The sequence below is a fragment of the Salvia hispanica genome, chromosome 1 (assembly GCF_029641045.1).
Source record: "Salvia hispanica isolate PSC_SH4W2 chromosome 1, Shi_PSC_v1, whole genome shotgun sequence".
NCBI lineage: Eukaryota > Viridiplantae > Streptophyta > Magnoliopsida > Lamiales > Lamiaceae > Salvia > Salvia hispanica.
In genome coordinates, this window is record NC_142692.1 from 1,746,770 (window position 1) to 1,767,752 (window position 20,983).

The 20,983-nt window shown below is 37.1% G+C and overlaps 2 protein-coding genes across 2 annotated transcripts; both read left to right on the top strand.

The window, feature by feature from the left end:
• Positions 1-3,779: 3,779 nt before the first annotated feature.
• On the top strand, positions 3,780-13,291 carry LOC148933050 (wall-associated receptor kinase-like 8). Its single transcript, XM_089063195.1, has 6 exons — positions 3,780-4,338; positions 6,271-6,654; positions 6,741-7,250; positions 11,129-11,485; positions 11,684-11,860; positions 11,983-13,291. Exons 1-6 carry the CDS (start codon positions 3,780-3,782, stop codon positions 13,179-13,181), a joined length of 3,186 nt encoding a protein of 1,061 aa, XP_088919321.1. The 3' UTR covers positions 13,182-13,291.
• A 964-nt stretch (positions 13,292-14,255) lies between these two features.
• Positions 14,256-20,406, top strand: LOC125221485 (wall-associated receptor kinase-like 8). The gene is made up of 6 exons (XM_089063144.1): positions 14,256-14,841; positions 15,742-16,119; positions 16,499-17,014; positions 17,202-17,552; positions 18,756-18,932; positions 19,051-20,406. The coding sequence occupies exons 1-6, from the start codon at positions 14,271-14,273 to the stop codon at positions 20,244-20,246; spliced, it is 3,189 nt and encodes a 1,062-aa protein (XP_088919270.1). The 5' UTR covers positions 14,256-14,270; the 3' UTR covers positions 20,247-20,406.
• Positions 20,407-20,983: the final 577 nt, after the last annotated feature.

The following is a 20,983-nucleotide window of genomic DNA, read 5'->3' on the forward strand; positions in this document are numbered from 1 at the left end:
CTATTCTCAAGTTATTATGAACTACTCATTTCTCAACACCTGTATTTGTGACCAATCAGTTACAAAGTAGTAATAAGAATTAAAATATAGTCATTTGTCGGTTTTTTGTTAGTTAAACAATCTGAAAGAAACTAGAAATGAACGTAATGAAAAGACAATAGCTGTGTTGCTCAATTCAGAGAGCTCTGGTTTGTTTCTTTGATAATATATATGCCCAAATATTTCTACAATTCATAGCCTTTATATAGCTAATCGAAGAAATGTGAATACATGCTTTCCTAATCCTAAAAGCATCTGCAACTGACTAAATCCAAATCAGGTAAAGGACAAAAGATCATCCATTGTTGACTCCTCCAGCTTCTGCCACGTCCCTATAGCTAAGGGTGTGGTCCTTCATCACATCTGGAGTAGCATCCTTAGGGGAGACAACAATCTCACAATTGTGATTGTCTCCAACACGCCCCCGCAATGCGAGTGCAGATTGCGAAACAACACCGAGCTTGCTCCGCAATTTAACGAAGGATTGCTTGCTAAGCGGCTTGGTAAGAATATCTGCTACTTGGTTTGAAGAAGGAACATGCCGTAGTTCAATTTCTTTTGCCAAAACTTTGTCGCGGACAAAATGCACATCAATTTCAATGTGTTTTGTTCTAGCGTGTAAGACGGGATTAGATGCTAGAGCAATAGCACTCAAATTATCGACCCACAAAACTGAACTTCCCTCCTTCTTAACTTTCAACTCAGCAAGCAGCGAATTCAACCAAGTAATCTCTGAAGCCGTATGCGCTAGACTTCTATATTCATCTTCAGTACTTGATCTAGCCACAACTGACTGTTTCTTGGCACACCATGATATGAGATTGTTACCATAATAAGTGCAGTACCCGCTTGTGGATCTTCTATCATCCAAATCTGCAGCCCAATCAGAGTCGGAGAAAGCCATTATTCTTCCATTTGAAGCTTGAATGTGTATGCCATAATCAATAGTCCCAGAAAGATACCTCAAAATCCTTTTTACTGCCCTCCAATGTGTATCAAGAGGAAAAGCCATGTATTGGCTCACTTTGTTGACTGCGAAATTGATGTCAGGCCTGGTTATAGCTGCATATTGTAATGCTCCAACAGTGCTCCTATAGAGCTTTGGATCAGATAATGGCTCACCAGTTGTCTTGCTTAACTCACAGTTAGACACCATAGGTGTAGGGCATCCATTAGCTCCAGCCATGTTAACTTTCTTTAATAGATCTTTTATGTAAGTGCTTTGACAAAGATGAAGGCCCTTCTCTGTTTTTATAACTTCTACACCAAGGAAAAGACTTACCTCCCCAAGATCTTTTAAAGAAAAGTGAGCATTGAGTTGAGAGATGACAGCCTTGATAGAGGTTGGAGAATTTCCAGTAACCAACATGTCGTCAACATAAATGAGTAGATAAATGACTTCATCCCCTTTGTGCCTGAAAAATAGAGAAGCATCTGCTCTTGATTGAGAAAATCCAAGAGAAATAAGCACTGTATGCACAGTGAAAAACCATGCCCGTGAGGCTTGCTTCAAACCATAAATTGCCTTGTTAAGTTTGCAAACCATGTGTGGACCTCCTTGTTCAAAACCTGGTGGTTGTCTCATATATATATCTTGCTCAAGGGTGCCATTAAGAAAGGCATTGTTCACATCCAAGTGAAGGACTGACCAGCCTCTGGAGACAGCAAGACTGAGAATTAATCTGACTGTGGTGGGCTTAACAACCGGGCTAAATGTCTCATTGAAGTCAAATCCAGGCTGTTGTGAGAAGCCTTGAGCCACCAATCTGGCTTTATGCCTAGCTATAGAACCATCAATGTGAAGTTTGAGCTTAAATATCCAAGTACACCCAATCAGATTCTTCCCCGGAGGAAGAGTGGTGAGAATCCAAGTACGATTTCTTAGAAGAGCTAAGAATTCAGATAACATGGCTGCCTTCCAAATAGGTATAAGGATGGCTTCAAGGGCAGATTTTGGAACGAGATAAGGAGACATGGCGAGAGAGAAAGCCTTAGGCTTAAATATCCCAGCCTTGGATCTTGTGATCATGGTATGTGAGGGGAGTAAGGGAGGCTGTGAGGGCACAGGGTGATTGTCAGAAGTATGAGGATCCAAAAAAATGATCAGTTGATGATGATGAGTCAGAGGATGATAAAGAGTGATCAGGAGCATTTGTGGGTGGTGAACATACAGCATGAGTGTGAGGTGGTGTTGTTATTGGTGGTTGTGAGTTGGAGTGTGTAGCTGCATTGTGGGAAATGGTGTTGACAGGTGAAGCAAAGTCATGTGAGATAGCAGGAGAAGGAATGATAGGTATGTGATGAGGAGCATTAGGACTGACATATGGAAGAGGAACTGAGGCAGAAACAGAGGATTGAAAAGGAAAAACATTTTCATCAAACACAATATCTCTTGTAACAATAATTTTACCCCCAGGAAGAAGAGCTTTGTAGCCTTTGTGAGCTTGGCTATATCCAAGAAAAGTGGCTCTATCGGATCTGTAAAGGAGTTTATGTTTGTTATAGGGACGAATGAATGGATAGCAAAGGCATCCAAAGACCTTAAGAGTAGTGTAATCTGGTTTTGCTTTGTGTAATTTTTCAAATGGGGAGATATGATGGAGAGTTTTGGTTGGTAGAAGATTAATTAGGTGTGTGGCTGTAACAAAAGAATCATCCCAAAATTTGTGAGGGAGAGAAGCTTGAGACAGAAGTGAAAGACCAGTTTCAACTATGTGCCTATGTTTTCGTTCTGCCAAACCATTTTGTTGGGGGGTGTGTGGACATGAAACTCTATGCATGATACCAGATTCTTTGAGAAAGGATGTTAAGGCCTGGAATTCCCCTCCCCAGTCGGACTGAAGTATCTTGATTTTGGATGAAAACAAGTTTTCAATCATGACTTTGAATTGTTGAAAAATAGATAAGACATCACTTTTGTGTTTCAACAGAAAAATCCAAGTAAATCGACTGAAATGATCAACAAATGAAACATAATAGAGGAATCCATTTCTTGACACAATTGGGGAAGGACCCCAAAGGTCACTATGTATGAGCTCAAAAGGAGAATTGTGCACAGATTGAGAAAGGGAGTAAGGAAGTCTATGCGCCTTTGAGACACAACAAGAATGGCATAAAGAAGTAGATTTCATTGATTTGTATGGGACATTACATCTGTTTAGAGCAGCTTTGACAACATCAAAGGTGGGATGTCCTAGCCTTCTATGCCATATATCAAGATCTAAACTAGAACATGAGTTAGGAATGCTGCTAGAACAAGAAAAAACAGTAGGAGTGACATTTGCAGAGAACACAGTAGGTGCACTTGCTGCTTGATTGTAGACAGTAGGGGGTGACGAGTTGGAGCTATGGCTTCTCTTGATCGAAGGAATGTGAATACATGCTTTCCTAATCCTAAAAGCATCTGCAACTGACTAAATCCAAATCAGGTAAAGGACAAAAGATCATCCATTGTTGACTCCTCCAGCTTCTGCCACGTCCCTATAGCTAAGGGTGTGGTCCTTCATCACAGCTGGAGTAGTATCCTTAGGGGAGACAACAATCTCACAATTGTGATTGTCTCCAACACAATCGTTGTCACACATGAACATCCTACTACCGAACTTATATTCTTCTTGATTTATCTATAAAATCCACATATTCTTAAAATTCTACCACTCCCTATATATACACACATGAGTTAAAGCAGTCGCATGCAAGTTCATATATAATCTTCTTGCACCATTAAAATTTCCCAAAAAATGGCTATCCAACTAATCCCAATCTTCATCACTTGGATTTTCCTTCTTCTCCTGTCATCCATTTCCGCCGGCCCAGTCGCTAAACCTGGATGCCCGGACCAGTGTGGGAAGTTATCGATTCCATATCCATTCGGAGTGGGGCCGGACTGCTTCCTCGACCCGTCTTTCAACATCAGCTGCATAACCTCCACGGATCCTCCAAAAGCGTACATCACCATTCTTGATAAGGAAGTGATCGAAATAAACAAAACTTTCGTTCGGGTCAAGTACCCCAACTTCTTGGCATCGGCTTGCTACGGCTTGCCGGACTACAAGCCGTACAGCGCAGCTGTGAATCTGTCAGGGACTCAATACACGTTGTCATCGGAGAACTGGCTGACCGCCATCGGCTGTGGTGATATGGTGTTGGGGAGTGAGCAGCCGAACGGGAGTTTGGCGGGGAGCAGTTGCGCCTCGCTTTGCGGCGAGATGAATCACACCGGAGGCGTTGGGTATTGCCCTGATAAAAGTTTTTGGTCGGTGCTCGGTAATGGATGTTGCCGTGCCCCCGTTACCGGAGGTAATTTTCCAATTTCGCTCTCAATATTAATTACTATGGGATCGTCGATTACATGTTAGTTTAGTATTACTATTAGCTTTGGGTGAAGCCTATACGGATTTATTTTTGGGCTTAGACTATACTTATATATTGTATCCAACTTCTCAAATTCTCTATTTTTGAATGGATTTGCAGCCCAACAAAACTTTTCGCATAATTAATAGAGTCATTTTTTTTCATTCTAGGACGTTTTATGGTAAATAAAGTAGTTTCAACTTTTGACTAAAATTAACATATTTATTCTCTTATACTATCCTCTATTAAACCTTTACTCTCTTCTGATCAGTACCATTAAATAAAAAAATGAAATAGTAGATTAAATTAAGAATTTGTAAAATTTATCAAAATAAGGTCATTCTGTAATGCTCGAAGTGATGTTGTTTTATTAAAAGAAGTAATTCATCCATGTCAGATAATTCAATCCAGTATTCCATTTCGGACCGTCCCAAATAATTTGTCTCATTTTACTTTTATCATTTTTGGTAGTGGACCCCATATTCCACTAACTCATTCCTACTCACATTTTATTATAAAACTAATACTTTAAAAGTAAGACCCACATCCCACCAACTTTTTCAACTCACTTTCCATTAGATTTTTTAACCCGTGCCGGGTCAAAATGTCTCAAATTATGTGGGACGGAGGGAGTAGTACTTTGTTTTCTTTTTCTTATTCTAATCGTACAACATTATTTTAAGCATCACTGAATATGACGTTTTATATATGGGATGATACAATCAAGAAAAACTGAAAGTTGATAATTTAATATTCAATGATTAAACTTCATGGGATTGACGAGAATTTGATCATAATATTATGGTTGAAATAACTATTATCCCTTTTATGCACGTCATCGTGTTCTACTATGTAGTTATTGCTCCCCTATTCATGAATATGAGTCACGTATTTTTATTTTGGTCCATCTTTGAATAAGAGTTATGGTTCACTTTACTATAAATGTAAGACGGTGTAACATTTCACTCATATTTTATTATACAATTAAAATATAAAAGTGGGACACACATTTCACTCATATTTACTATACAATTAAAAGGTTGAGCAAGAGTTTTCATGCACAATTGAAAAAGTAAGAGAGATAGAAAGAAAAAGTATTTAAAGTAGTGTTAATGGAAAATGGGTCCATATTCTTGTGAGAAGAGAGTTTCCAAAATTGAAAAGTGTATATTCTTGTAGGACGGACGAGCTAAAAAGGGAAGAGTACATATTCATGTGGAACAGAGGGAGTATTATTTTTTTAGCTCACGTTTCTTAAAACATTTGCCGAACTCAAATGTGACTTTTAACGCAGACGAATGAAGTAGTATTTAACAATATTTTTTAACAAAGTACAATTAATTATAATATGATTCACACTTAACTTTTATTTCAAATAATAAAATTCAAAAATATATTCAACCTATCTTTGAAATCTATCAATCCATAAAACTAAATTTATAGTAATACAATAATCTAAATTCTATTAAACATCTGTATATGTATATAGAGAGTGTTCAAATATAGTAGGAGTATATATCAACCTTAGGACTGTGTATCTAATATACTAACATTCATTTACGTTAATGTCAAAATTCCAGCTAGATTTATCATCATTAGCCCATGCAATAAGTCGTATATCGACCATGAACATAAGTTCTGGATTTATTATCATTAACCAAATCCTGGATTTTGCCATGAACATAAAAACTTGTTGAAGTTGGTAGAAAAATTCAGAATTGGGCCAAATTCGTTATATATTAGCGACCGGTTGCCTTAAATTCAATTTTATAATGACTCACTTCTTGTTTTTCAGTGTTAAGTTGGCAGCCACCCTTAACTATAGCATATACATTAGTTTAATGAATGAGATTTGGACTTAGTTATATATATTTACAGGCAGCATTTTCTTAAGAGCACAGTTAAGCGACCTAAGTGGAGCATTGGCACGTGGTAGAGTTTTCCCGTGCAGCTACGCCTTTATCCAAGAGACGGGATTAGTATTTGGAAGTGGAAAACAATCAGTGCTTTCGTATAAGTTGGAGTTTCTACAAAATAACTCAAAGGCATTCTCAGATGAGTTTATGGAGACGACGCTTGCGCCAGTCGTGCGCCTCAATTGGCGTATTGGGAATAAGAAATGCAACCAGCAACTGCCGGACGACCCTAGTTATGCATGTAAAGATAGGAGTATATGTATTGATACATTTACTGTTGGTGGATACCATTGCAGCTGCTTTAAAGGATACAAGGGCAATGCTTACCTCACCGGAGGATGCCAAGGTAATTAATACAGAGTACTACATTACATTACTCTACATATTTTGAATCATTAGATTTATTATTCTTCATCTTCATCCATCAATCAGCATATTCCATACCAGTTGCTAAACCTGGATGTCTGGACCATTGTGGGAATTTATCGATTCCATATCCATTCGGAATTGGACCAGATTGCTACATGAATCCATCGTTCGAGATCAGCTGCAATGCCTCCACCAATCCCCCCACAGCATACCTCTCCATTCTCAATGCAGAAATCTACGACCTTAATCAATCTCACATTAGGGTTTATTACCCTAAACTTGCCTTCGTCTGCTACAATTCGTCCGAGAGCCAAAGCTTGATCATTGACTTGTCAGCAACTCAGTTCACGCTGTCGACGCAGAATGTGTTCACCGCCCTCGGCTGTGACGACATGGCGGTGGCCTATGGAAAATCCAACAACACAAGTTTTGTAGGAGGCACCTGCGCCGCCTTGTGCACCCGCTCGAATGGGTTAAGCAGTTACGGTTCCTGTGCACAATACTACACGTCTACTGCAGGTTTTGATTGGTATGTTCCTGCCACCGGCTGTTGCGAGATCCCCATTTCTGAAGGTAATTGTCACGACCGCCCTTTCTAGGGTTAATAAATGTGGGAGGTCGCGACCAATGGGACTTTAAGAAAGGAGAATTTTCTAGGGTTTCAATAAAGAGTTTGACAAAGATAATTAATATTCGAATGTCGAGGGAAAAATTAGAGTAAATGCTTAGGTTTGAAATCCAAGGTCAACAATTATCATCATTTAAGATTCAAGAGAAAAAAAAAAAGGGGGTTCACAATATAATTGCGAAAAAATAGTATTATCTCAGCGGAAGCATCCAAGAGTAAGAGTGACGCCATGTATGAAGACACGACGCCCCTCGGAGATTCAAAATAAATCCAACAATGATTAAGGCTCGACTCAACACCACCTCAAGCTCGTCGCCGCTCAACCTGCACATAAGGAAAACATATGCCGGGCTGAGTACTTGATGCACTCAGTGGACTCATGCCGAAAACAAGTTATCAAAAAAAATATTTATATTTATCATGCCATTGTTAGGTAACCATCGGGGTTTTAGCTTTTGAAAGGCCCGAGGCACCAAAATATTCCATTGTTCAAAATCACGACTGCGCAGTCATTTTCCCATAGACGTTTACCATATCTGCTCATACATGACTTGGAATGTGGCCACAAACCAAGTCACTAGACCGGCCAACCCGTACGCTGACACACGGTCTACCATAGGTGTACACTAATCCAAGTAGGGTTTGCGGCCCTACAAGGACCCGAATTCGATTTAAATAATAAATGGCAAAGCCATTTCAGATAGGCACGTTAAAACAAAATATGGCATGGTAAACAGTTTCGCATTTCATTCCCATCGATAAAATAGTTAGGACATTGTCCTTATTTAAAAAGAGAGCCCACCTCGACCGCTTAATCCGAAATTATTTTCTTTCCCTGGATATCACGTTTCGCGTGCAAGATATCACCTTTAGATATTAAATAATACATAGATCAACACAAGGAAAACAAGATAAAATCAAATGCATGCATCTAAAGGCTTCGATTATTTTTATTAGTAATATCACAATTTTCTTGATTAGAAGCTTAGATATTTCGATTAAATTCTAGCCGCTCGCGCCTCCAACAATACAGAAAGACATATGTACTCTCATTTAAAAACGTACACCGACTGCCATTCCGTTTTAACAGACCAATTTCAAATATTTACATATTCCAAAATAAAGAGCAAATTGTTTGCATAAAGATTTTAAAATAAAAGAGGCACAAAGCTCCCATTCATAATTTATACGCGTACTGTACTCCCTCACTTCCATTTTAAAACCAAGATTTCAAAATATTAAAGTAATAAACAATTAAACCAATTAAAGAAATAAAACAATTGGGACAAACTGAATTAGAGCTCCCACATACGGCTTCTCTCTCTCCCACATTCTTTATCCCCAACATCTCTCTCCCTCTCTGCTGTAGTTCTCAAAAAGGGGACACCCAAAAGTTACCGAAATTAAAGCTCCGTCGCCTGCACCAAATCGACCGGTCACCGTGGTGTTCGCACCGTCCAGATCGGCAGATCCGTTTTTCATCCCCCGAAGCAGCCCCGATTAACCCCGCAGATAAGTTCTTGATTTGGTTTCATGAATTAAAGTCCGATTCTTTAATTCAGTTTGCTTCGATTTATTCAACTAGTAGATTGATTACAGATTGTGCTATCCGGTGATGTATGCAGTATGAAATCGGATTGGGTAGAAGAATTGTATACCTTCATCAACAAATTGTGAGTGAGAAAAAAAAGAGGCGCTACTTCCTTCTTGAACTGGGTTCTCGGTTTTCTGACAGAGGAGTTACAACGAGTCGAGTTCAAAACTTGTTGCAAAGAGAGGGGAAAGATTAGGCTACAAAATTTCCGTGAAAGAAATGGAGGAAACCACTTGTTCTTGTGAATTCTCGCAGGTTGTAGTGAAACAATGTGTGTGGGATGAATTTGATTTGTGAAAGAATTGTGTCAGTGGCGGTGGGAGATTAGGGTAGAAAGACTAGGATTTATAAACGAAATTTGTGGTAATTGATTCTCAAATACTTGGAAATAAAGGCTGATTGATGGTTTAATTTAGGAATGGATTTGTAGATTATGGGAAAGAGGAGAAAACAACGTGAAGATCAGAGGGAAGAAATCTTTGCAGATTAATTTTACTGCAATTGAAACTAAAGGAATGTCTTTGGAATCAAGACAAAATCTTATAATTTAATTAAATTAATTTGGGCTCAAATCTTTTGTATATTATTTAAATTGTGTAGCCCACAATTTATTTTCCATAATATTGGACTTTTGTTTTTTTTATTTATTTAATTTGTATTGTACCTAACACGGAATTGAGTCCAACGAATAATCTTCAAGGAAAAGATTTATTAAATCTCTAAACTGTGGTTTCGTCCTCGCAGGCCCAAACTTGTAAAGCAAGTTATCTTGTGCTTTGGCGATTATTCCAACCATTCGAAGAACAATTAAATTCACCCCGTATCAATTTTTTTTCAAACAGCCACGTCACGTAATCAATGAAGTTGACTTGGTCAAAGTACAGTCAAAACCCTAAATCCATTAGGTCGCAAGAATATCAAATAGCAATTCGTCTCGTCATTTAATCCACGGAATTCACGGCATTAAAAGCTTTAATTGCAAAAATTTTACAGTTCAAAAAATTAGGGTTCAAAAAGTGGGGCGTTACAGTAATCATCCCCTTAATTAGCTGAACCACGTTAAACTATTAGACCCTTCTTGATATAATGAAATAGAATGAAACGACAATTTTTATGCATTTCCATTACATTTCCTTATACCAGGGCCTTAGTGTCGTTTACGTTTCACCGTTATTGAATTGTCATCACTAGCAATACACTGCACACATCAAGCATTTCATATCATATATCAGGGTGTCTCATAGATTGTACTAACACTACAAAAAAAGGGCTAATGACACTATTTAATACTATTAAGGTGGTTTTCGGTTTCGTAGATAAAATATTAGTAAGATATAGTTTAGCATTAAGTTGTGAGATTATTTAGTAAGGGGGTTGACTATGACTAATTATCACATGATTATCCATCTAGGATTAAGTTATGATATTCAATCTCATGAACCAAACATAATATAAATTTAATCATGTGATATAATCTTGCAAACCGAACACGTATGTCTAATTATACCAATAATGCTCACTAAAATGTCCTTATTGTTTGGTGTCACAACTAAAATTAGGGGACACAAATAAAAGCGTCCTTAAAAAGCAAAAATTAAGATAAATTTACCTTCAACTTAGGGACGTTTTCTTTTGCGTCCTAAATTATAATTATTTTAAAAAAAATTCAAATGCTAGTAATAATATCTCAATTTTTATGTCCTTAATAAAAGAAAAGTTTTTTGTAGTGTGACATTTGCTAAGTCATAATAGACGACTAAGTAATTGCTCTTGTAACAAGAAAATAATTAAGTTATTGTATTCCGAATAAAGATAGTTATATGTCTAACTAATAAGCTCTCATTTGTCAATAAATTAGCTAACTGTATACACCTCTAAGGGAAAGAGGTAAATTGAAAAGGTATATTCATCATTTATCTCGTTAAAAAGGTAATCATACCTTTTTAAAAGTTAGTCACTTCTAAGGATAGAAGGTATTGAAAAAGATATATACCTTTTGTGTGGAAAGGAGTTAAATATACTTCTTTGAAATTGAAGAAAAGCATATAATACCTTTCCAAATACTCTTTCTATTGGAGGAATTTTTATAAATAAAAGGTAAACATGGTTATTATTTCTCTTTACCTCTTCCATCGGAAATTCTATTATAGCAATCAATAAAGTATCACTATAAACCTAGTTGCCCAAGCATATATTGAAATTCTCTAACTCTAAAAACTCCACATGCAGGCACAACTTACCTGGAAGCAAATTTGACAGACTTAAGTGGGCAATGGCGGAGTACGAAGCTTTTCCCTTGCAGCTACGCTTTCATTGCAGAGAAGACCTCATTTTTTTCTTACGCGTTGGAATATCTTAGTAATTCAACTGCACCATTCATAGATAAATATACTATTACACCGGTGTTGGTGTTAGATTGGAGGATTGGGAAAGAGAATTGCAATGTAGCACAAACAAAAGATACTACTGCTTTTGGTTGTAAGGGCAATGCTAGTTGTGTTGATTTCGATGAAAATGCTGGAGGCTACCTTTGCCAATGCTTGGAAGGATACCAAGGCAATCCTTATCTCGAACAAGGATGTCTAGGTCAGTACTCATATTTCACTAACTTGTTTTACTCATATTAAACTAATATATAATCGATAGACTCGTATGCTTTAAAATCTGTGCCAAGTCAACCAACACTTCTAAGTTGGGTTGGATGGAATATTCTTGCACATTGTTTGATTCTGTTGAATTGTGTCTGAATTGTTCATTTTCTTGTGATGCTTTTGGGCCTAGTAGATATTGATGAATGTGGTGATGATACAACAAATCCATGCAATTCAAATTCGCTTTGCATCAATACTCCTGGTTCTGTCACCTGTGTGTGTCCAAGAGGATTTTCTGGTGATGGAAAGAAAGATGGGAAAGGATGTATTAAGGTCACACAATCCAATTCCAAGAACATAATCTTGACAGGTAACATTACACCCCTAAAATCAACCACTTCATAAAATTACTTGTTACAGATCTATTATATGCATATCATATATTACAGCCCTAAAGGATAATGTGTTTTAATGAGTAAATTGTATATTTAGGTATGGGATCTGCATTAGGTTTTCTACTATTCCTCCTTATGTGCTTTGGGTTGTATAAGATGCTGAAAAAGAGAAAGGAAAAAATGGTTAAAGAGAAGTTCTTCAAACGAAATGGTGGTCTTCTCCTACAACAACAAACTAATGAAGGTGCACTCGGAAAAACAAAAGTCTTCCCCTCACAAGAGTTGGAGGTCGCTACTGATTACTTTAATGAAAGTCGAATTCTTGGACACGGAGGGCAAGGTACTGTCTATAAAGGAATGTTGTCAGACGGTAAGATTGTGGCGGTCAAGAAATCAAAGATGGTCGAGGAGAATCAACTAGATCAGTTCATAAATGAGGTGGTGATACTGTCGCAAATCAATCACAGAAATGTGGTCAGATTGTTGGGATGCTGCTTAGAGACTGAAGTTCCTCTGCTTGTTTACGAATTCATGCCAAATGGGACTCTTTTTGAGCTCATTCACGATCCAAACAATGAATTTTTGATCTCATGGAGCATGCGTTTGAAGATTGCAGCAGATATAGCAGGTGCATTAGCATACTTGCATTATGCATCTTCCGTGCCTATCTATCATAGAGATATCAAGTCTAGTAACATCCTTGTAGATGAAAAATATGTCGTCAAGGTGTCCGATTTCGGAACTTCAAGGTCGGTTAGTGTAGATCAGACTCATTTGACTACTCTAGTTAAAGGTACGTTCGGATATCTAGATCCAGAGTATTTTCAGTCAAGTCAATTCACAGAAAAAAGTGATGTTTATAGTTTTGGGGTAGTTATTGTTGAGCTTCTAACCGGACAAAGGGCAATATCTATGGGGAAAACAGACAATGATAGAAGCCTAGCGACGCGATTTCTTACATGCATGGAAGATAAATGTCTTGACAAAATTTTGGATCCTCAAGTTTCCGAGCAAGGTAGAATGGAAGAGGTGATTTTAGTTGCGAGGCTTGCTCAAAGGTGTTTGAATCTGCAAGGGAAAATGAGACCAACAATGAAAGAAGTATCAACAGAATTAGAAAGTTTTAGGATATCTCATATGTCTTGTTCAACTTTGAAAGAAGAATTTGAGGATGAGACAGATATTGAAGTTAAGCCCATATCACTTTCAGATACTGAATACTCATGCACAGCCAATTACAAGAGTCCATGTGCTTCGTCCTCAGACGCGCATCCCTTAATGCTCGCAACAACTTAAACTTCTCGTAAATCCTATATATTTGCTCTTGTATGTATTGGTGAACTCTGTTGTGTTGAGATATTCGCGTGTAAGTTGTCTAGTGTAGAAAATGTAAAATATAAAGAGATCAACTTTTTTTTTCTTTCATAAATAAACTCCTATATATAGGAGGAAAATAAAGAGATCAACTTAATTGTACTACTTAGTTTCTATAATCAAGCTTTTTATTAATTACTTCCCGCTAGTTATAAAGTGGTTTCGCTACATATTACAAATTCAATAGAGAATGAGATGAAACTTTAAGAGGTAGGTATGAAGGCTTGAGTCAAAATTATGTTAAACTATGAGCCATGAGGTATGGCATATCAAACACTAACACAATCACACTCAGAAAACATTAATTAAATTGATTATTGATCACAATATGAGTGAAGTCATGATCCAGTCATTATATATATTGTCGATTGTTGATTGTTCATTGCTTTATTTAACACATAAATATTATTTTACATAATAAGTACATATAATGTAACAGAAGTTGACTTGAAAAGTCTCGGTCGTGTTTGCTCATGTTTCGGGTTTACGCTTCTCCTCCGTCTAATATATTTGGGGTTCGAATCATCACAGGGTAAATGAGGAATTATTATTGATTCTCTGCTTAAAAAAGTTGGACAAGTATTTGGTAGAATTGCTTACAAGATTGTGACCGATTGACTGTGGTTCGTCGACCATATAATATATTTTGGAAAAATCAACTTGGATAGCTACTAATTGGAATAATTGTCGACTATGAGCTAATTTAATTCTTCTTCTATCTGCAAGATTGTACGTATGCAATGGTTCATCGACCACACATTTGTTGGAAAAATCAACTTAGATGACCAATAGTTTGTTTTTATTTTCTTGGTGATGACTAAAAGGTTAGTTATAGAAAAGTCACTTAAGACTTAAAGAGTTACAGTATGACACAAAGTCTGTGTAGAATATGGAGTGCACTTTTCCAACAAATTGAATAGTAGTAGTTATTTTTATATAAAACTCCAGCATACTATGATCATAAGTCATAACCATTTAATTAAAAGCAATCACAATTATTCTACTTCCACCATGAAAATTTCCCAATTTATGGCTTTCCAAGTAAATTCAGTTGTCCTCAACAGTTTGATTATCCTTCTTCTTCTGCCATTCATTTCGACCGGTCCAGTGGCTAAACAAGGATGCCTGGACCGGTGTGGGAATCTATCGATTCATTATCCGTTCGGAGTGGGGCTGGATTGCTCTCTCGACCCGTCCTTCAACATCAGCTGCATAACATCCACTTCAACGGATCCTCCAAAAGCGTACATCACCATTCTTGATAAAGAAGTGATCGAAATAAGTGAAACTTACGTTCGGGTCAAGTACCCGAGCTTCGTGGCGACCACTTGCTACGATGGCTTGCGGGAATATGGTGCGCCCCTGAATCTGTCAGGGACTCAGTACACGCTGTCGTGGGACAACTGGCTCACCGCCATCGGCTGTGACGATATGGTGCTGGGAACTCAACAGACAGACGGCGGTACCGGTTTGGTGGGGACCAGCTGCGCCTCGTTTTGCAACGGCGGCGAGGGCTACTGCCCGGATAACGGTTTCTGGTCGGTGCTCGGCAATGGTTGTTGCCGTGCCCGCATTACCGGAGGTCATTTTCAACCTCTCTCACTATATTTCTTGGTGTTTATATGGATTATGCTTTACTCTAAACAATTATATACCTACAAATAATTTAAGCACCAATGATTTAGGTGATCACCATACTAGAAAAATAATTAAAGAATGATCTTGTTTTGAGTTCATATAACCCTATTTTTTTTATACTTCTTCGGTCCCACTTTAAGAGTCCTGATTTGGCATTTTAGTCCATCTCATTTTAGGAGTCATCATAGTTACTCCCTCCGTCCCCGAATACTTGACACAGTTTGTCATTTCGATCCGTCCCTGAATACTTGACACAGTTCACTTTTTCCTTTTTTTGGTACTGGACCTCATATTCCACTAACTCATTCCTACTCTCATTTATTATAAAACTAATACTTTAAAAGTAGGACTCATATCCCACCAACTTTTTCAACACACTTTCCATTACATTTCTTAAAACCCGTGCCGGGTCAAACCGTGTCAAGTAATCGGGGACGGAGGGAGTACAATATTTCATAAATGGTCATCATATTCTACTAATCTCATTTCACTTATAATTAAATAGTACTACCTCTGTCCCCCAAAATTTGATACAGTTTACCATTTCGGTCCGTCCCTGAAAATTTGATACACTTCACTTTTACCATTTTTGGTAGTGGACCCCCATATTCCACTAACTCATTCCTACTCACATTTTATTATAAAACTAATATTTTAAAAGTAGGACCCACATTCCACTAACTTTTTCAACTCACTTTCCATTACATTTCTTAAAACCCGTGCCGGGTCAAAGTGTATCAAATTTTGTGGAACGGAGGTAGTAGTATATAAAAATGAGACTCACGTTCAATTATCTTTTATTATTTGACTGCCTCGATCTATAACTTGATTTATACATTTACAGGCAGCAGTTATCTAGAAGCAAAGTTAACCGACCTTAGTGGAGCGTTCGTAGGTGGTAGTAGAGCTTTCCCGTGCAGCTACGCCTTTATCCAAGAGGCGACATCAGCAAGTGGAAATCACTCTGTATTTTCATACAACTTGGAGTTTCTACAGAATAACTCAAAGGCATTCTCGGAGGAGTTTACGCCGGTGCCGGTGGTGCGGCTCGATTGGCGGATTGGGAATCAGAATTGCAGTCCGCAGCTGACCAATGATCCTAGTTATGCATGTGAAGATACGAGTATGTGTTATGATAAATCTGTTTTTAATGGTGATGGATACCATTGCAGATGCTCTCAAGGAAACAAGGGCAATGCTTACCTCATTGGAGGATGCCAAGGTATATACTAATGTAACCAGGCTTCAGGTATCTGTTACACCCTCCGTTCATTTCCTTGTTAATATTGGCATTTCTTTTATGGAGTTTAAGAATAGTTTGTTAAATGGAGGGTGAAAAAGTAAGAGAGAGGAAGAGAGAATAAAGTAATAAGGAGAATTACTTTTTGCTAAATACTTAAATAGAAATGATTCAATTGACCCAAAATTAAAAATGACTATGTGGAACGGAGGGAGTATTATATGGATTAAATCAGGTATGTTAGTTTGAAATTGGAATATTAATTTCAAAATTCATAGGACATAATAAAATTTAACTAAATTTTGTGATTTAAATGAATATTTATATTTGAGTGAAATACTAAACTCTTTATGATCATTAGATGACGTCGTACAAGCTCCTAAACAGCACAAATGCATGGTGGATCAATGTGGGAATTTATCGATTCCATATCCATTCGGAATTGGACCAGATTGCTACATGGATCCATCTTTCAATATCAGCTGCAATGCCTCGACGTATCCCCCCAAAGCATACCTCTCTGCTCTCAATGCAGAAATCTACGACCTTAACCTAACCCAGATTAGGGTCAATTACCCCAAATTAGCTTTCAACTGCTACAATTCGTCAGAAAATCGAAGCTTGATCATTGATCTGACAGCAACTCAGTTCACACTGTCGACGCAGAACGTGCTCACTGCCTTTGGCTGCGACGACATGGCGGTGGCCTACGGAAAATCCAACAACGCAAGCTTTGTAGGCGGCACCTGCGCCGCCTCGTGCAGCTCCAATGATCTTGACTATAATTACGGTTCCTGCGCAGGATTCTCTATGCTTTCTACAGGTTTTGATCGGTATTATACGGCCAATGGCTGTTGCCAGACCCCCATTTCTAGAGGTAACTATCACCTTAAACTTGCGTTCCTTAATTTTAGTTGTTATACTAAAATTGAAGACCCTTTTTAAAGCGTGTATTTAAAATCGCAAATTACTCTTCCTAATTGACTGAAAAAATATCCAGTGCATTTCATTATTCATATATCTGAATCATTGAATTTCTTAAACTCTAAAAACTCCATATGCAGGGATAACTTACCTGGAAGCAAATTTGACAGATTTAAGTGGGAAATTGCAACGTAGGAAGCTTTTTCCTTGCAGCTACGCTTACATCGCAGAGAAGCAGACTTCATATTTTAGTTACCCGTTGAAATATCTTAGTAATTCAACTGCACCATTCATAGAGGAATATCGTATTGAGCCGGTGTTGGTGTTAGATTGGAGGATTGGGAAAGAGAATTGCAATGTAGCAAAAACAAATGCAGCTACTTATGGTTGTAAGGGCAATGCTACTTGTGTTGATTTTGATGGAAATGTTGGAGGTTACATCTGCGTCTGCTTGAAAGGATACCAAGGCAATCCTTACCAGGGATGCCAAGGTTAGTACTCTCCCCTTTCTTTTGCTTCAAAACTTATTACAAGTACTAGATTAGTTTCTGCTCATTACACTTTCAAGTTATCCAACCAATTTCCTAAAACTCGTGTCAAAACAAACTGACGCTCCTAAGTCGGGACAAAGGAGTTAATCTTTCATATACTAGTATATGGCTATATATGCTATTCATTGTCACTCCTCTTTGGTTGCTAAATAATATCACATATACTTTCTATTTTTTGAAATTATAATTATGAATTGTTTATTCGTGTAATTTGATTTGGACACGGCCTTTATAACTCGTTGTTCTATTTCTGAAATTGTATTGAGTTTACATATAACTTCATAACTTAATTTTCCAATCTTGATACACTAAAACATACTACAAGGCATGCATATTGAATTAATTAGCTCATGGTTGAGTTCTTTTAACGCTCAACTTCATGGAAGTTGAAAAAATATTTTAAGATTAATAGCCTGAACTTTTTTTTTATAATAATAGGGATGTGATTGCTAACTAATTAGCAATAAAAAACTGAGACCAATTTTTAACCATTAGATTAGAAGATCTAGTGGTGGATATAATGTCACGTGAAAAAATTTAAATGAGTATTAAATAAAATTGTAGGGTATTAATGTCAATTCTCTCTTATTAAAACTTTAAACTTACATAACTTACTCGATTTATATTATTTTTTAGCAAAAAATATATCAAATTAAAGGTAATTTTATAAGGATTCTAACAATATATCACTTGCATATGTTCCGACGACGTTCGGATGATGAAATTTGATGATTTTTGTTTCAGTTTTCGTAACATATTTTTTATCAACAAATACATAAAAAAATCTCAATAAAATGCATATAAAATAGCAACATAATGCATGTGAAATATCAACATAATGCATGTGAAATTTCATTAAAACTGTATTGAGATTTTGTCTACTATTTATTGAGATTCGTAAGATTTAATCTCATCTACTCATTTTAAGATCTAAGGATGGATATTTGGTCTTGATTTTGGATTGTGATGTTGTAAGCATTAGAAGATAACCCTATAATAATAATAATAAATAATGTTAGATAATGGACTCTTACAGACAGTATTTATACTTAAACTAGTGTGCAACTTTTCATGTTAAATTATATAGATAATGATAAGTAATGCAGAATGATGATTTTCTTGTGATGCTATTGGTCCTTGTAGATATTGATGAATGTGTTGATGTTAAAACAAATCCATGCAATTCAATTTCAAGTTGCACCAATACTCTTGGTTCTGTTACCTGTGTGTGTCCAAGAGGCTTTTCTGGTGATGGAAAGAAAGATGGAAATGGCTGTATTAAGCACAAACAATCCAATACCAAGACCATAATCTTGACAGGTAACATTACAACCTTAAAATCAACCACTGCATATTACAATCTATTATATGCATATCATCATTTATTACAAAAAATTTCAATAAAGGATGTTCTGATGAGAGTAAATTTTACCTTTAGGTGTGGGATCTGCATTAGGCTTTCTACTATTCCTCCTTATGTGCTTTGGGTTGTATAAGATGCTCAAAAAGAGAAAGGAAAAAATGGTTAAAGAGAAGTTCTTTAAGCGAAATGGTGGTCTTCTGCTACAACAGCAAACCAATGAAGGTGCACTCGGAAAAACAAAAGTTTTCCCCTCACAAGAGCTGGAGGTTGCTACTGATTACTTTAATGAAAGTCGGATTCTTGGACGCGGAGGGCAAGGCACGGTCTACAAAGGAATGTTGTCGGATGGTAAGATTGTGGCGGTCAAGAAAGCCAAGTTGGTCGAGGAGAGTCAACTGGAACAGTTCATAAATGAGGTGGTGATACTGTCGCAGATCAATCACAGAAATGTGGTCAAATTGTTGGGATGTTGCTTAGAGACCGAGGTTCCTCTGCTTGTTTACGAATTCATGCCAAATGGGACACTTTTTGAGCTCATTCACGATCCAAATAATGAATTCCCAATCTCTTGGAGCATGCGCGTGAAGATCGCATCAGATATAGCGGGCGCACTAGCCTACTTACATTATGCATCTTCGGTGCCTATCTATCATCGAGATATCAAGTCTAGTAACATCCTCCTAGATGAAAAATATGTAGTCAAGGTGTCGGATTTCGGAACTTCAAGATCAATTAGTGCTGATCAGACTCATTTGACTACTCTGGTTAAAGGGACATTCGGATATCTAGATCCAGAGTATTTTCAGTCGAGTCAGTTCACAGAGAAAAGTGATGTTTATAGTTTTGGAGTAGTTATTGTCGAGCTCCTAACCGGGCAAAGGGCGATATCTATGGGGAAAACAGACGTTGACAGAAGCCTAGCAACACGATTTCTTACATGCATGGAAGAAAAATGCCTTGACAAAATTTTAGATCCTCAAGTTTTAGAGCAAGCTAGGATGGAAGAGGTGCTTTTAGTTGCGAGGCTTGCACAAAGGTGTTTGAATCTGAAAGGGAAAATGAGACCAACAATGAAAGAAGTTTCAACAGAATTGGAAAGTTTTAGGATATCCCAAATGTCTAGCTCCATTGTGAAAGAAGAAGTTGAGGATGAGACAGTTTTTGAAGCTAAGCATATATCATTTTCAGATATTGAATACTCATGGACAGCCAGTTACAAGAGTCTCTCTGCTTCGTCCTCAGACGCGCATCCATTAATGCACGCAACTTAAACTTCTCGTAAATCATACTACTATATATATTTGCTCTTGTATGTACTTGTGAACTCTGTTATGTTGAGATATTCATGTGTAAGTTGTCTCATGTCGAATATGTGAAGTAAAAAGAGATCAACTTAAATGCATGTTTCTATGTTCAAGTTTTTCTTAAATACTTCCAGCTATCTACCAGTGTGGTTTTGACACATTATACCGATTCATGAACTTCTCGTTGGTTAGAGAAATCGAGAGTGGTTCAAAACCATGAAATGTGCGGCACTATAACTACGATTGCTAGAATATAGAGATAAAAAAATCTGTTATTCTGCTAATGGAAACAAGAAGAAATTCAGCACAGCATATTTTAGCAACAAAATCGATGAACCTAAGCAAGCCCAGCTCAGAGCAGATTAATAACTAGTAACTAAATAATGAACATTCCTAACAAATCAAAAAGCAGTCATAGTGAATTTAATTAAGAAGTGAAATATAAGCAAAAAATGGTTAAAAGAATCAAGAATGCTCTTAAAGATAGACAATCTAGATAGCCGAGTAAATAGAAATTTAGTCTGATTTTTGATCATACAGTTAGTTTTTCTTATAATGAAACACCTAAATTACTGAAGTTGACTACCTATATCATCTGACTCATTCGACTCTTCTATTCGTGCTTGTCACTGTTTCTGCAGTCACCCAATTCTCTTATCCTATGTTCTGAATATCGTAGCATATCAAGCTACCACAAGTGTCTG